The 17,649-nt window shown below is 35.9% G+C and overlaps 1 protein-coding gene across 11 annotated transcripts in view; it reads left to right on the plus strand.

Moving 5' to 3' along the window:
* The window catches only part of epb41a (erythrocyte membrane protein band 4.1a), an 85,224-nt gene that overhangs the window by 50,170 nt on the left and 17,405 nt on the right, over positions 1–17,649 (plus strand). For 4 of the 11 annotated variants that reach the window (XM_044139171.1, XM_044139162.1, XM_044139169.1 and 1 more), the window contains 10 exons: positions 4,284–4,436; positions 6,370–6,467; positions 6,569–6,744; positions 7,326–7,570; positions 8,008–8,076; positions 9,478–9,522; positions 10,610–10,672; positions 10,812–10,859; positions 14,038–14,208; positions 15,911–16,039. In XM_044139171.1, coding sequence (XP_043995106.1) covers positions 4,284–4,436; positions 6,370–6,467; positions 6,569–6,744; positions 7,326–7,570; positions 8,008–8,076; positions 9,478–9,522; positions 10,610–10,672; positions 10,812–10,859; positions 14,038–14,208; positions 15,911–16,039 — 1,197 coding nt within the window. Of the gene's footprint in view, positions 1–4,283; positions 4,437–6,369; positions 6,468–6,568; positions 6,745–7,325; positions 7,571–8,007; positions 8,077–9,477; positions 9,523–10,609; positions 10,673–10,811; positions 10,860–14,037; positions 14,209–15,910; positions 16,040–16,716; positions 17,342–17,649 lie in introns of those variants that run through there. The other 7 variants (XM_044139173.1, XM_044139163.1, XM_044139164.1 and 4 more) reach the window with 7 other exon arrangements.

The raw sequence follows: 17,649 nt of genomic DNA on the forward strand, positions 1-17,649 counted from the left end.
CAGCCAGAATCAACTAGGGCAGACAGTAGGAATGACTGAGTCTTGTAATTTATAGTGGCAGGTAATAATGCGTTGTTGTCACTCGTCAGGAGTTAGACGGGCCCGACCCACCTGCATGGGCTCGGGATCCTGAGGAGCTCAGGAAGGGGAAACCACTGGAGCGGGAGTTATGCCGCCAAGGAGTTTTACCGGCTGGTTTCTCTGGCTCCTTTCCCTCGCTCGAGAGTGGATACGATTATCAAGACTAATAATCTGACTAGTCAAGTCTTCTAATGTCGCTGGTTCGTCTAGAGTTGCGAGTTCATCTTTTAATGACTCATTCAGAGCGTTGAAATAGGCACTTTTTAGTGCAGCCACATTCCAACCTGTAGCTGCAGCTTTTATCCGGAAATCTACGGCGAAGTCTGCGACTGTACGGTGGCCCTGTTTAATATTCCATAGTTCCCGTGAGTTAAAGGATTTGTCAGAATTGTGACTGAATACTTGTCGGAATTTCTTCAGTAAATCATCAAACGAGCAACCGTAATTTGCAGGGATAGGAAAACGGGCTTATGCCCATAATAAAGCTCGCTCGGACAACAGTGACAAAACATACGCGATCTTGGCGCCATCTTGAGAAAAACTTTGCGGGGAGTGATTGAAAATAATGGAGCACTGCAGCAGAAAACCATTACATTTGCTCAGTTCACCGGAGAATCTTTCTGGCGTAGGGGGTCGGACTTTGGAAAACGTGGGCCGGATTACTGGGTCCAGGTCTGAAACAGGTGGTCCGGTGCTTAACGGCAGGAATCCAAAGGGTAAAGGTAAGTGCATTGGAGGGCGGACTGGTAGGCTCAGATCCAGCGGGAAACAGAGGAGCGGTGCGACTGCCAGTCGAAGAATCACAGGGAAACTTGCAATCAGACAGAAGAGGTGAGTTTGGAAACTCGGGCAACCAGTGGGTACATTCCACGGCGTCACGAGGAAGATCTACTACAGAAAGCCATGGGAGATCGTCACGAGGAGAATCCAGGTCGTCTCAGGGAAAACACCTGAAGGCAGGAAACAACAAGGAGAATCACTAGGTGATCAGACAACGAGGAGAAAACAGAGACTAGCTCTATGGGGCTCAGAGGTATCGTTACTGGCTAACACTCAGGTGCTGAAGTTCTGGCAGTCAGCTCCTCTAGTACTCCTGACTAGATGAGCTAAATAGGATTCTGTGCACTGGATGACGGCCCATAACTTCAGTAAGGTGAGTCTGGCAACCTCTGGTGGCAGGATGGTGAGTAGCAACCACAATAAACTCCACAATAAAGACAAAACCCCGGAACACAACAGGTTGAGTTGTCACTAGATGGTAGAAGTATCAAAACTACCCTAATTCAAATTCAATTCAAATGGAAAAAATAATTTATGAATCCTAAAAGGAAATGGAATATTGTTGTATGTGATATTAATTCAAAACTCTTCAAAGAGTTATTGCTGGTGATGGCAGGAAAGATCTCCTGTATATATAAGATCAAATTTGAAGGAGTTTCTGACTGACACTATGCTTTTCTGAGGCAGTTTCATAAGTAGGGTGGTCAGGGTAGTTCATCATTTTCTTAACTTCATGTAAATTCATTCTTTTCATCATCATTTTTCTGAGGTTCCATACTAGTCCCCACAATTATATAAGTGTATACAATTCTTATAAATTCTGTTTTAACAAGTGAAATTGACTATTTGCTAAAACACTTTTAATGATGAATACCAAGAAATAAGACGTATTTAAATATTTTCCATATATTGATCTTTTTTTTTGTGTTGTGAATCAGAATTCTGGGAACCAAAAATGTTGCATTAAGTCACGCAGGGGCATCAAAATGTTGTACTTCAGTAGGCTTACCTTGGGCTATGAAAAATTATTATAATATTCCTCATTATTTATTTACAAGCTCACTGCTTTGGGTTTTATTGAAATTAGATCTGTGCCAACATATTTTTAGTTTAAAGGAAAAGGCTGTGGACAAAAGAAAAGAATACTGTTTCATGTCGTTATTCGATCAAAATAGCTAAATCCATTTCGACTGCTTAATGTCATTACAAAAAACTGCTGCAATGACATGTTTAATCAATAACTGTACATCATTGGTGATCACAGGTCAGTCAGATCTACATGAATCTCTCGAGGTTGAAGATTAATGTAGGCTCTGACGGTGATTTACTGCATTAGCATAAATCTCCAAGACATAAAAGGTGGTGGAAATTTTTTTTATCTCTAGCAATGGGGATACATTTGACTTGACATGTTTTTTTAATCAACAATCAGATCAATCTAGCAGGGATGTTCAGAAGATTGTATTATTTTTACCGTACTGCCTCCTTATGGATAAGCTAAGGTATTACAATATTCTAATGCAAAGCACAAATCTACAAGATGGACAAAGAAGTTGCAGCAAGATTTTTTAGAAATTGCGTAACAAATAAGAACATATAAACTTTAAGAGTTAAAGAAAATTATAATTCTAATGACAATAACTTATGTTTTAACATTTTTGTTTCATTGTCTACACAGGTGGGTAGAGTATCCAAAATGTGTACTCAAGTGAAAGCAGCACTGCTTCAACATATTTTTACTCAAGTAAAAATAAAAAGAAGCCAAGTATTCTTTAAAAAAGAAAGAAAAAAAAAACGCTATTCAATTATCAAGTAACTGATCAAATTATCTATCATTAAATATTTACAAATTACATAATCTCACAGACCAAAATATAAAACTAAGTGGAAACTCTTGTATTTTAAGTAGTAAAATAACAGTAGTTCATGTAAGTAACAAAAATGACAAAATCAGACAAAAGAAAATTTTTCCATATCAATTTCTTTAAATATAAAACTTCGAAAATTTTTACAAAAACTCTAGATGTGTGCCTTTGTCTGGTGAAGGTTTGATTAAAACAGGTTAGTATTTCATTAGGTGACTAGAGAATCCAGAAATAGTACTCATGCAAGACTAGCAATACTTAATAAATAAAAGTACTCAAGCAAAGTAAAAAGTACATTGTGGTACAAAATACTCCTAAAAGTGAAGTTTCTAAAAAATGTTAGTCAAATAAATGCAACTGAGTAAATGTAACTACACTGTAAAATCTAACTATTTCACCTTATTTTAAAAAATCATGCAAAATCGTTGCCTCAAAAATTAAGCACAGTAAGCTAAAGATAAGTGAGTAAGAAAACTTCCTTTAGTTTAAATATGCAGTACTAAATCAAGTAGCACAACCAATTAAAAAAACTAAGTTTATGTAACTTTTCATGCATTAACTCAACTTAATTTCTTTACGTAATTTGTGTGGACTGCTTGATACAAATTTAACCCCACTTAGAATTGCTAAAAACCTATGACATACTACTTCCCACTTAAATTAAATAAACCAATATTCTTGAATGAATCCTTGTCCTTCCTCTCTCACTTTTTTTTTTTATTAAGGTTTTTTTTGTCCTAGTGGCCTTTGAGAGTCAGACAGGAAAGTCAGTACTGGGAGAGGGGGAAGACATGCAGCAAAAGTCATCAGGCCAGGACTTTAGTCAAGGACATAGAACTCCATACATGGGTTGTGCGCTACCCCTGCGCCACAACATCAACCCTCTCTCCCACTAAGAATTACTAATTACAGCAAATATTCAAAATACATAACACACACACACACACACACACACACACACACACACACACATATATATATATATATATATATATATATATATATATATATATATATATAATATTCTGCTGATAAAATATATAGTAAAGATGAATTCACTCTCACTCTTGATCGTCACTGTCATTTGCAGGTGTCACTTGTGCGTCAGATTTGAAGGAATACAGGAACACAATACAAAGGTTCCAACTTGGGACTTTTACATGTAAAAAAATGCAATTAATGATGCAACTAATGATGTTAAAAAAAACAACTCATTATGTTAGTTGACTTTGGTGATATTCCCTAACATAGGTCAACACACAGTAGTAGTCCGGTCTTTGACAAGAAATTTTTTTTATTGTTGGCAACTAGAGTTAGCATAGCGCTAACAGCCTAGTTTATGATCAAGCTCAAGTAGAGTGGGTTGGAGATACTTTTCAATCCACTAAAAGTGAGTGTTGATAGCAAAACTAATTTAAGTCAACTCACTACCTTTAATTAAATACTATGATTGTATTTACAGTATAGTTACTACCCAGTTTTGACTGTCTACTTGTTTAATATTGAATATCTGGAAGGAGTTTTAGAATGCAAGACTTTTTTTACTGTCTCTGACAGGACCTGGATGGTGTTGACATCATGCTGGGAGTTTGCTCAAGTGGCCTGATGGTTTACAAAGACAAACTGAGAATCAACCGTTTCCCATGGCCCAAAGTCCTTAAGGTGTCCTACAAGCACAGCAGCTTCTTTATCAAAATACGTCCATCTGAGGTAGATAACCTTTGTTATTCATAACCAGACTTATTCTAACTACAATGAGAAATATGAATCTGTGGTAAAGTAAATTTTGCTGAATTTGTGAAATCAACATAAAAAAAAATCAAGTTAGTATTTTTACATAAGTATATGCAGTATTGAGGTCAAAAATATGTGTTCAAGATACAAGACATTGTAACTTTTTTCAGAAAATAAATTGCTCAAGTACTAAGTCTGTCTTTTTAAGTTCACCCACGCAACAAAAAAACAATCTTTTTTTTATCTCTACTGTGTTTTATTCAGTGTTTCAAAACACAAAATACTCCCCATAAGCTATCAGAAATCCCAAGCACCAATGGACCAGCAGTGATTTAAAGTCCACCGATTAAAATATTTTGCTCTATTTACTTAAAAAATTAAGATTAAATTAAGTTCAAGTTAGTGCTTAACTTTCAGTACATTTGTACAACTGATTTCTGTGTTGAAAAATAAAATATACACTAATGACACAATGTTTTTTTAAAAACCATATGCCGGTTAACAAAGTAATGCTGTTGTTGGTGATGTAGGCAGAAAAAATCATATTGATGAGAATAACAGTTGAGTTTAAGAATGTTGTTTACCATGGAAAAGCCTAGATCAAATTTCTTATTTGTATGTAACTTATAATGTCAAGATGTCTTTGTTATTTAGTTTAAGTACTACTAAACAAAATTGATCAAGTTTGCAATACTTAAATTGCACAACATAACTTCATGTGTTTTTATATGTTTGCAATAATTGACTTTTTTTAGTCTATATGTGACAGTAGAGATTGGCCATCAAGATATCCCACAATGCATTGTGCCACCAGCAGCAGCAACTTACTAAAGTTTTGTTTTAAGATGTTTAAGACAAAAAGATGTTTAAGACTCCAAAGCTTCAATTATGAAGTCTACTTTCAGAGCAGTAGAGTGCTATTACTGCTTTCCATGTTTTCTGTCAAACTTTGAAGTAGAGGAACACATAAAAAGCAGTCCGGAGCCCGGAACTGTTTCAATTAAGTATTTTGTTTTAAAAATGCAGGGGCTGCACAGTGGCGCAGTTGGTAGAGCTGCTGCCTTGCAGCAAGAAGGTCCTGGGTTCGATTCCTGACCCGGGGTCTTTCTGCATGGAGTTTGCATGTTCTCCCTGTGCATGGTGGGTTCTCTCCGGGTTCTCCAGCTTCCTCCCACAGTGCAAAAACATGACTGTCAGGTTAATTGGTCTCTCTAAATTCTCCCTAGGTGTGTGTGTGTGTGTGTGTGTGTGTGTGTGTGAATGGTTGTGTGTCCTGTATGTCTCTGTGTTGCCCTGTGACAGACTGGTGACCTGTCCAGGGTGACCCCGCCTCTCGCCCGGAATGTAGCTGGAGAGGAACCAGCAACCCTCCTGACCTCATTAGGGACAAGGGTGAACAGAAAATAGATGGATGGATGTTTTAAAAATGTGATTTTTTTTTTTTGAAGCAATGAGTTTGTATAATATTTTAAGTGAACTACTTGCAAACTTCATTTACTACAATAAAAAGTTCAGTAATTTATACAGAGTTTAGTTTTGCTTAATCTACTTGACACAATTAAGTTCACTTTACTTGGATTTATCATTTTCATGTAACAAAATAAGAAAGTACTTTAAACAAAGAACGGTCTTGTTTGATCAACATAAATAAATTATGCAAATAGTTGCCTTAATTTTTTTTAAGTAGATAGAGCAGAATATTTTTATGAGTGTAATACTGAAATTAGTAGGGATGGGAATTGATAAAAAATGTAGATAGCAAGTCCACTATTAATGAGACTTACCAAGAATAATTAAACTACTACTGAAAACCGGTTCTCTACAAGAACCAGTTCTTTATTCGCATCCCTAGAAATCAAGAAAAAAAAATTAGCAATTAACTTTTAAAATTGTGTTTTGTATTCAACAGACAGAACAGTATGAGAGTGCAATTGGTTTCAAACTTCCCAATTACAAGGCCGCCAAGAAGCTGTGGAAAGTATGTGTTGAACATCATACCTTCTTTAGGTAATGTATGGCATTTTTTTTGACTCTTTTCTAAAGTTTTGCTTAACAGTTTTCTGTGTTTAAATTTCTACTGTTAAATAATATCCTTTCTTTGTGGACAGGTTAACTTCCACTGAGATGGCCACCACCCCGAGAAAGTTCCTGGCACTAGGCTCCAAATTTCGTTACAGTGGACGGACTCAGGCTCAGACCAGACAGGCCAGCTCTCTGATTGACAGACCAGCTCCCATGTTCCAGCGCTCTTCCAGCAAGAGGAACTCACGCAGTCTGGATGGGGGTAAAGTGCTGTACATGTTTAAAACACTGGCAATCTAGTTATTGTGTCACCAGGGGTCCTTTTACAACTTCACATGCTAGTATATGCCTTGACAGAATAGAATAAAAACAGCCTATGTTGTCCCGCATACACTTTATTACTGCCAGTATTTCTCTGCATCGTGTTTTTCTTTTCCATAAAAAAAACTTCTGGCTCTCTGCTTTCTATCCACCCTGCCCATAATCGAAGCAGACAAATGTTTATGGTCAGCTCAGCCTTCTAACCAACTTCAATTTTATAATAATTATACAAACAATATAGCAGACTTTGGTTATATTCCATTATGTTTTGAGAAAAATTGGACAGTGTTTTAATAAATCAGAATGAGACCGTACGATTGTATTGTAATGAATAGGATTCTATTTAAGTGGATATGAACTGTTTACCTGGAGGTCTCATTTGTTTTAATTTGGTACTAAATAAAATAAGCTATATTGAAATGTACAATATTTTTTGTTTATATTGTTCCAAAGTATAATGTGTGTGTTATTGCATTGGAAGTTGAGAGTGAGGTCACTGTGTCTCCTTTTTGCCCATCCCAGCAATGGCCACCACACCAGACAACAAATCTAATCGTCCGGTCAGTGCCCCTGTTATGTCACCAGTATCTCCAGGTGAGGCAAAGCCATCGCCACTGCTACCCACGCTGCCTCGCCATAGCCATCTTGATGGCTCTACACCCAAAAGCCAACGCCATACAGATTGGAAGAGGGAGCTAAAGACAGAATGTAAGCCAGAGCATACCAAGAGTCAGAGCCCAAAGCCACAGTCTGCTTCAGAGATAAAGGTAAGGCACATTTCATGGACTTTATGTGATTCAGTACAAAGCCTATATGTTTTTACTGAATCTAGGACTGCATAAGCTTACTGTGCAAAATAATTATCAAAGACAATACAAATTGGATATTTTTTGCATAATCCAATAAAATATCTGGAAATGAAATCCTACAAATTATTTATTTTTATTGCATAGTAATATTTTATAATTACAGTGACTTTGCATGATAAACTGCAAGTGTGCTCTATATTATCGGGTCTCAGTTTTGAAAGTATGAATATAAATAATAAAATAAAATATCCTTCATAAAAAAAATAATGTGCAGAAAGAACCAAAATTTATACATATATCATAAAAATTATATGGCTAGTCTACCTACAGTATGTATAGATGGTAGCCTGAGATTTTCCTGAAACTAACTAATATTATGAGCTTTATGCTACTAGACTGTTGCCAAGAGAGAGCGAAGGAACTCCTCATCCATGACCTATAGGGACAAAGAAAAAAAGAGCCAGGTTTGTTTGCCTGATGCATGATCATTCAGCATGAGAATATCAATGCAGACTCTGTTAGACCTACATCACTTCCTTAAAGCTTTTAAATGACTTTAGACAAAGCAAGAATTAAAAAATACTCTCTCTTGTGGTTAAGAGACAGTATTTAGTTTTAAAGAATGAAAGGCAGTATTTTTTGGGGATATTCCAATAAAATGTTTGGAAATGAAATGCTACAAATTATGTATTTTATCGCATAGTAATATTTTAAAACACTGGCAATATTGTCAATATTCGTACACCAAACAAATATTGACACAAATATAATGATGAACTGACATGAAAATTTGGGCTAATATCAATATCGGAAATTAATATTGCTGTTAATTTCTGGACAATAACCATCACATCTGAAATTGCTTCTCTACTTCAGTTAAACACCGTACCACTGTCACATGCTCAAACATATACAAGATAGTCAACCCCTCCCCTCCTGAGACACTTACACAAATGGGAAAAAGCTGAAAAAACATCACTTGGTAATACTGGCCCAATCTTTCTTATGGGACTCATATCGATATGTTAGAAAATGAATAACATTGACTGATTGGCCACTTTGAGGTAAAAAAAACTTTTACTATGTCCTGACAGTGCAATATGAGACAGATAATCTGAGATAATTTTCTCTGCCTTCTCCTTGTGGTCCTACTGCTACCTGCAGAAAATCCCTGTTTGGTCAGAAGCAACCAATCAGAGACAACAAGAGGGTTTTAACGCTGTCAATCAGGATGAGGACCTGAGGTGATGACAGCAGGACAACAAGGAGAAAGACTACCAGATTATCTATGAAAAAATAAAGATGTAAACAGTGACATGGACATCCTTACAACAATGAAAGTTTTAAGAAATATGCAAGACATATTTTTATTAAAGTTGCGCACTGTGGATTTAACCTAACATCAATTTTGGGAGATTGGTGATCAATATTCTTATCAACCTATTTTATGTACCTTTGGAAGGGTCTAAAAATCAACGACTGTCCTCTTTTGCTCCTCCGTGAGAGAGATTTGACTGACAGACCTGCCCACCAGGTCATGTCTACATGTTGACAGTTGACAATAGTCACCCCTCTGTTACCAGCTCAGCCACTTTCTTGATGTATTTAACAACATTTCAGATCCAATTGCAATCAGAAGGTCAGTGTTTTTTTGAAACTGCTGATTGGGAATCGGCCAGAAAACTGCAGTCGGTGCACCCAGAATAATTTTCCTTAATTTTAGAACCTAGCAAGTTATGTAAAGTAGCATTGTCACAAGAATCTGGATCTCCTTAAATGCATGTCATTTTGTGCGGCTTTATGTTTGAGTCACAAAAGAGAATTACAGTTACAAAAGAATTTTCTTTTTCTGATGGGGGAAACAGCTCTCTGTTCAGGATAAAAAGATGGAAATGGTTCGAGTAAGGAAGGTTAGCAACATTTTTTTGCCAACTTGCATTATCATCAGTAATTTAATGACACTTTTTCATTTCCATTGCAGAGTCAAATGATGCTATATTTTCTTGACTGTTGTGATTTGTGAATGCCTATTTTGTGAAAGCTTGTGCATTTCATTAAGAAGAAATATAATATTCATTAATATTAATATTAATATTCACTAATATACATTACATATTAATGTATAATACATTAATAACTTTTTCTGGTTACTTTAATTAGAAATAGAACAACCTAATACTACTACTACCATTGATACTAATGACGATGATATTAGTAATATCAGTATAATACAATTATAATACATTACAATACAATACAATGCTCTAGTTATGTTCACTAGAGCATAAGATTATAGTGAAGTACATGTAACCACTATTTTTTGCAACACCCTGCAATGTTAACATAAGTGTCAGGCAAGAGTTTAATTTAGATATTAAATGATGAATTGAGGTTTTAAAATATTTGTTATTAAAATTAAGTCTTACAATTTTCCCTATTTTTGTAATTTCAGTAATAAAGTTTTTTTCCAACCCCAAGAAAAAAAACAGCCATTTAATTTGTGCAGTGTTGTGAATGTACAACTAGAATTTATTAATAATGAGATGTTTGAAATTTCTTGTATAATTCTGCATTTTTTATCATCCACAAACAATATCATTTGTAAATTAACCCCTTAACTGTCTTCCTGAAAACAGAGAAAATATCTGTTTTCAGGTCTTGGCACAATATAACATGAGCTTGTTGAAAGTTTGCAAATCCAGAAAATAGACACATGCAACATCCTATGCAGTAGCATCTTATGCATGCATAGCATGTGACTTAAAATTCTTGTATTTTCATGTATCTGCGTGGCTGTAACACATACCCACCCAGTTTGTATAGGTTCGTCATCTTTTATTAGCTCAGCTGATAAACTTTGAATTGCATGCTGCATTCTATGTTTCTGTGCACTTTATCTCGCTACCATAGCCATTGCTGTTACTTGAAGACTGAAACATAGACATTAATTCTAACTTGCTTACAACCAGTTTTATTCCTTTCCCTCATTTTTCACAGAAGAGACCCAAGAGACTTGAGGGAGAAACTATTTATATCAGACATAGCAATTTAATGTTGGAGGTTTGTATTTTCAGTGTTACCAGTTTTGGTAGTTTCTGTAACAGTTATGTGTGCATAAATGTAATGTTGATTTCCATTTGCTTGATCTGTTTGTTTGTTTGTTTGTTTCTTTTTTTTCTCTCTCTCTCTCTCTCTGTAGCTCAACCCGAAATGGTTTGCATGCACCATTTTCCTCTCTGATTGTCATGCAAGTAGCTTCTCATCAGTTGTTTCTGTTTGTCATTTAAGCTTTTCCCTTTCTGAAATATATGGCTGGGAAACATTTTCTTTTTGTTAAACAACAAACTCTGCAGCTCAGTTTGTCCTTAAAGCGTGTAACTAATTCCCAAAATAACTCTTTTTGCAGATAAACTGTCATCTTAGAATCTTAGGTTTCTTAAGATTCTATCTTTCCAGACCATTTCCAAAAAAATTTAATATCATGGAAAAGTTGTTTAATTCCCATAATTCTATTCAAAATGTTAAACTTTCATAAGTTATAGATTCAGGGCCCACAGTTTAAGTGATGTCAAATATTTGTTTGTTTATTGTTATATAATTTGGGCTTCCCGCTAATAAAACCCACGAAACAGGAATTAAAAAGAAAATAATACACTTGAGAAAATCAGCTTAAAGTTTTTGCAGAAAAAAAGAAAGAAATAAAAATAAAAATATTGTTTTTAAACATATTGTTTAAAATCGATATGTCAGTCTTCAATACTTGGGTGGGAATCCTTTGCCTTAATCAATGCCTCGATGCGATGTGGCATTGAGGCAATCAGCCTGTGGCATTGCCTGGGAGTTATGGAAGCCCAGTTTTCCTTGATGCTTGCTGTCAGCTCTTTGTTGTTTTTGGATCTGGTGCCCCTCATTTTCCTCTTGAGAATGCGTCATAGATTATCAATGAGGCCTAGGTCCAGCGAGCTGACTGGGGAGTCAAGCTATGACCAAATCAGGTTTTGGCATGGGCCCTGCTGGAAGATGAAATCTGCATCTCCGTACACATCTTCAGCAGAAGGAATCATGAAGTCCTCTAAAACATTCTGTAGTCTGTTGCAGTGACCTTGGATTTAAGAAAGCAGAGTTTACTAACACATGCAGCATCCACACACTTGGCTCCGTCTACTCGCCTACTTAACTGGAATTTTTTCAAAATTTGTCAGGTTGTGGGATTCAGCATTTACATGGGATTGGCTAGTCTCTAGTGCTGAAAGAAACCTGCCATACAAAATCATATGAGGCATGAAATACATGCGGGTATCACCGATGGTAGTAGATCATCCATAGACTTAAACATCTGTTAGTACGTCCTCCACAGTTCACATATGAAAGCTTCTTTGAGACTAAAGGACAATGTTGAAGATTATGAAAACTATATTTTTGTGTGCAGATGTTGGGCAGTATTGTTAGACATTCAAACCACCATAAAACAACGCATAACAAACCATCATATCATTTTATTAATCAATGCCACAAGGGCTTAACTGTAACATGAAGCTTTCTATCTTGTTTTAACAAGTTCAAGAATAATCTGTGTTTTTGAAAAGGGTTTGTATATGATGGACTCATTTTATGCTGCCTGTCAGACGATGACTTTTAATGAGCTGTGAGAGCATGTCTGAAGAAGATAATATAAAACTATATCTCTATTTTTAGATGGAAAGATCAACTAATTTTTTTTAGAATGGGTACAAAATTAATATTAGTAATATTATAAGCAATTATATTAGGATTTTGTTTTACCTGCACCAGTAACACTGGTATATGTATATATCTGTTATATTATACATGTGTCTTATATAGTCACACTTATAATTTTTGAGAATTTTCCTTGTAGTGCGATAGCTAAACAACATCTTATTGTCAAATTCACTATCATGACTTTGTGAGATGAAAATGAATTAAGTCTTAGTCTGAACCACTTTTTCTCATTAGTCTCCAAAAGTCTCCAAACAGCTTTGGATGACTTTACCAAGACCAACTAACACAACAAAGTTTTGAAGCAAAGCAAAGCATAATCTGTATTTATGTAACAAATTTTTTATTGTCACTTTTTTGATCCGACAAGAATGAATTTTTTCTGTAATATTCCATAACCCCTCCAAGCCCCCCAGAGGGAGAAACAAAGAAGAAATCTGTAAATAAACAAAGTTAAAACAGGAGGAGTGAAAATGTAATAAGACAATATTAGTGGATAAAATAAATCAACATATTAAAAAGGTGAAACTACTGAAAAGTTATTGAGTAACACAGAACATAAAATAATTTAAAAAAAAATAAATCAACTAATAAAAAAAGGAAATTAATAAAACAGTAAGCTTGGACATTAGGTGGAAGATTAAATAATAGTGATAATGTTCCATTAATGCTGTTGACAAGGATAGACACACTGTCTGTTTAACTAATCCTGGAATATTCGTTTCTTTATTCCATACTTATAGCTAATTTTAACAGCATCTGTCCACAGTAGACAGTTTTGAAGCTACAATCCTGAAGATTTTACACAGTTTAATTTCCTTTATTTTATTTATTTTTGTGCCACTAGTGACCTTTATTTCATTTTTGATAGTGAGGAAATGGATAGGGAGAAAAAGGGAGGCGTGTGGTAGCATAAAAAAGGTGGTGATTGACTAAAAGCTCTTCTATTATTTTATCTACTCTTTTTAACAGCTAAAATAGAAATGGTATAGGTTACATTGGTGACCCTTTCCCGGTCATGTCTGTAAGATCATCTATAGTACTATACTGTAGTTGCTTGTCACTTTTTTCAGACAGCTTTTCTTCTCTTTCATTTGATCTGTACTTTATCAAGCTGATGTTTTTGTGCCATTTCTGCTGTCCTGGTAACTATTTTTACTGTTATTTCAGATTTTCAAACCCTTTACAATGAAGAGAATAACATTTAATTTACATAGGTTTGATTTGCCCTTTCCCCTCCCCCTTACAATCTAAATGTACATCAATGTAAAAAAAAGGGTAGAGTTAGGGTTAGGGTTAGGTCCCAAGTCCACAAAGCACATGTAGACCGGTTGGGTGAACTCCCACTCACCCTGCTGAGGGTGTAGAGCTGGTCCAGTGTTCCACGACTAGAACCAGAATCACACTGGTCTTTCTGAATCCAAGGTTCGACAGACCCTCCTCTCCCAGATCCCGGAGTACACCTTGCCACCTAATCATTTTTCTTTATGATTACAGAAAAATCATTATGCATTTTACCTGTCCTTTCACTCATACTGTGCAGTGTAAGTTCACTATGCTCTTGTCTTTTCAGTATTTTCTTCTGGCTTGTTTTGGTCAACATTCAACTCATTCTATTTCTGTCTGTGATCATCTTTTTTGACCTTTTGCTCTATCACTATTTTAATGTAACTTTTTCATTCTTGAAGGACCTTGATAAGACCCAAACTGAGATCATGCGTCATCACACTAGTATCAGTGAGCTCAAGAGAAGTTTTATGGAGTCAGTACCAGAACCTCGACCCAGTGAATGGGACAAACGCCTATCTACCAACTCGCCACTCCGCTCAGTGAGCCTCAATGGCCAGCTGCAACCAGCGGTGAGTCTTGAGGAAATTATCTGCACATTTGTAAAATCACCTAAAATCACCATTCACAGTTGTTGTTCATTCAGTTGTTCTATTTTGTAAAAATATTAAAATCCTTTTTGTAAAAAAAGAAAAAAAACACTAACAAGGATGTTTGAAGCAAGCATAGAAGAGTATGGAATTCAGTATGTCTCCTACCTTTACTCATGGAGTTGCCCCACTAATGAGAATCCCTCCTCCAAAAGGACACCTGTCATTTTAGGCTAGCTTAAGCTAACTTGAATATTTACAACTCTCTTGTTGATACACTGACATTACTTACCTACTGTCTTTCAACCACTTTGAAAAGCTTTTCTTCGTCTCTCCAACATCTTTATCCTTCCCCCTCTTCCATTTTGTTTTGTACCCCAGAGTTTTTTTCTGCTCCATCTTTAGCTCCCTGTTGTCGAGGAATTACTATAATTCAAATTTAAAAGAGAAAGAAAAAAAAAACACGCCTTAGCGCGTACTCGAAAGGATGCTGCTCAAGCTATCTGTACGGGAGGGGTGCCTAATCAGTGCTGTTCCTCTGTTATTGATCATTTCATACACAAACTGCTGTTCAGTACATAAAATGCTAACAAGAAAAAAAATTCCCCACATTGTTTTTGCGCCCCTTTTAGTGCAGCACCCCTATGCGTTGCCTACACTGCATACCCAGCTTTTGCGCCACTGCTTGTGCGTACTGTACATTAAACAACATTGTCTGTAAATTTCCATGTCATCAGCCAGTTATCGGTTAAGTAACGTCCCAGGTATTTCACAGCAGCACACAGTTTAAGAACACCAGATAAGACAGAGGTGGGCAATTCCGGTCCTCGAGGGCCGGTCTCCTGCAACTTTTAGATGTGTCTCTACTTCAACACACCTGAGTTAAATAATGAGGTCATTAGCAGGACTCTGGAGAACCTGACTGATTCAGCTGTTGGATTCAAGTGTGTTGGACCAGGGAGACACCCAAGAGTTGCAGGACACCAGCCCTCAAGGACCAGGATTGCCCACCCCTGAGATAAGGAAAAATCACAAAGTTCCCATTTCTGATCTTCCCTGGTTTTTATAATCATGTTACTTTTCATTAAACTCTACATAATGTAATACGCCTGACCATATTGTGAGCAGATCCTCAGTAATTGTAGAACACCAGCACTACAAGGACAAAACATAACCAGATCATCTGCATGCATGAGATGGTTAATTATGGTCCCACCAGCAACACACCCTATCTCTCAGTTTTATAGCCACTTTGATAAATCCTCCATAAATACACTAAAAACAAGAGGAAGAATGTTTCCCTGTTCCTTATTTTTAAAAAAGGTGACACACAATTACTCCATCTTACTTACATTGATGAGTGTACCAAAAGGACAGAATTCTAACTTTACACATAAAAATTACAAATCTAAGATCTTTTTGAAAGTGAAAATACACATATTTGTGCCATGATTTAATTTAAAACCAAGCTGGTTATCCAAAGTAAGAAAAAATGTTCTACCTTATCCAATACTCTCCAGAACTTTGTCAAACACACAGACTAAAGCTATGGACCAATAATCATCCTTGTTATTTATTTATAATACACACTAATGTATACATATGTTAAATAATTTTGCTTTCTTTAAGCCTAGTTTAAGCCCTGGTGTATTTTTTTTTTCTGGTGTTTTTCTCGTTCCTGTAGTCTCCAGTTCTAAGGGCCCAAACGGTCACCATCTCAGATGTTACCAACTCTCTAAGAGGAACTGTGACTTACAAGGATATTCCTTTAGTTCACACTGAGACAAAGACCATTACATATGAGTCAGCACAGGTAAGAGAAATTAAGGAAACTCCACAGATTCAGCAGACATTTTAGAAAGTATTTATCTTGAATCGATTACTTATTATATCTAGTGTAAAGTTGTTTCTAAAACTTATACCAAAATACTGAACAATAGTCAGCTATAATGTTGATACGTACAGATGAGCAACTTTTAAGATTTTGTTCTGAAAATGTTTTAGGATACACTGCACTCGTTGTTTAAAGGAAATTGTGACTGTTGGATATGACACCGATGTACTAAAAACCATAGAGTCAAATTCAGTAATGTCATAAAAGTTACTGTTTTTTTCTCCATGGCTGAAAGGGAAACTCATAGATTAATTTCACCAAGAATGAAACATCCCCAGCTTTTCTTTTTTTTTTTCATATTAATAATTAAAGCAGACACTGTTTGCACAATTATTAGCCAAGTCTTAAACCCAGACTATCCCACTAGGCTGTTGGTTGATTCTAAAATCTTTGTAGACCTCAAAGACGAATGTCAAAGAAAGTAAAAGTGCATGTTTTCTTTGGTGTCATGTAATTTTAAAAACAGGTCATAAAATTACATGAACATAACCATGGGATTAGATGTAATACAAGGTGGTATTTAATGCCCTGATGACTACTGGGTATAAACTGTTTTCAGCCTGTTTGTTCTTGCTTTGATGCTCCGATATCTGCAGCCATTTGACAGCAATTGGAACTAATCGTGCCCACGGTGGGAGGAGTCTTTTAGAATGTTCCTGACTTTGCTGAGGCAAACCTGTGGAGATTTTTGAGAGAAAGCAGAGCACAGCTGATGATCTTCTGGGTGTCTTCCTTCGTGCTGCTGTGCACCTGGAGAACCACACACAGACACAATAGCAGATGATGCTTTCAATAAATAGAGCACCAATAGAATGAAACCAATAGTTTTAAAAAAATTTGTTTTTCCTGAAGAAATTATCTATCATGCTTCATTCATCAGTTCTGCTGTTTATCCCATGCAGGCCAGGGTGTGAATGATGTGTAATTGTAAGAAATGGAAGTTGTACACCCTCTTCACCCAGTCCTTGCAGATGTTTAGTGATAGAATCTCTGCTTTACTTCTAAAATCCACTATCAGCTCCTTGGTCTTGGCTGTATTTAAGGTCAAGTTGTTATCTGTGCCCACACTGTTAGTCGCTCCACCTCATTACTGTATGCAGACTCATCTCCCCATGAGATGAAACTACAGTTGTGTCAAGGCAAGGCAAGGCAAGGCAACTTTATTTATATAGCACCTTTCAGCCAAGGACAATTCAAAGTGCTTGTACAAAACAAGTTAAAAACAACAAGAAGATAATAAAAAGAAAGTAAATTAAAGCCCAAGCAGATTAAAAATGTACAAAATAAAATATTACAGTTTGAATATAGTTAAAAACAAACATCTAAGAATAGGCAATGTCAAATAAGAAGGTTTTTAACCTTGTTTTAAATAAACTCAAGGTAGGGGCAGTCTTACAGTGAGCAGGAAGTTTATTCCAGAGTGTTGGAGCATAAAAACTAAAAGCTGCTTCACCATGTTTGGTTCTGACTCTTGGAATAGTTAGAAAGTTTGATTGTGATGATCTTAAAGGTCTGAGTGGTATATATGA

This window comes from Gambusia affinis, linkage group LG14, assembly GCF_019740435.1.
Source record: "Gambusia affinis linkage group LG14, SWU_Gaff_1.0, whole genome shotgun sequence".
Classification (NCBI taxonomy): Eukaryota; Metazoa; Chordata; class Actinopteri; order Cyprinodontiformes; family Poeciliidae; genus Gambusia; species Gambusia affinis.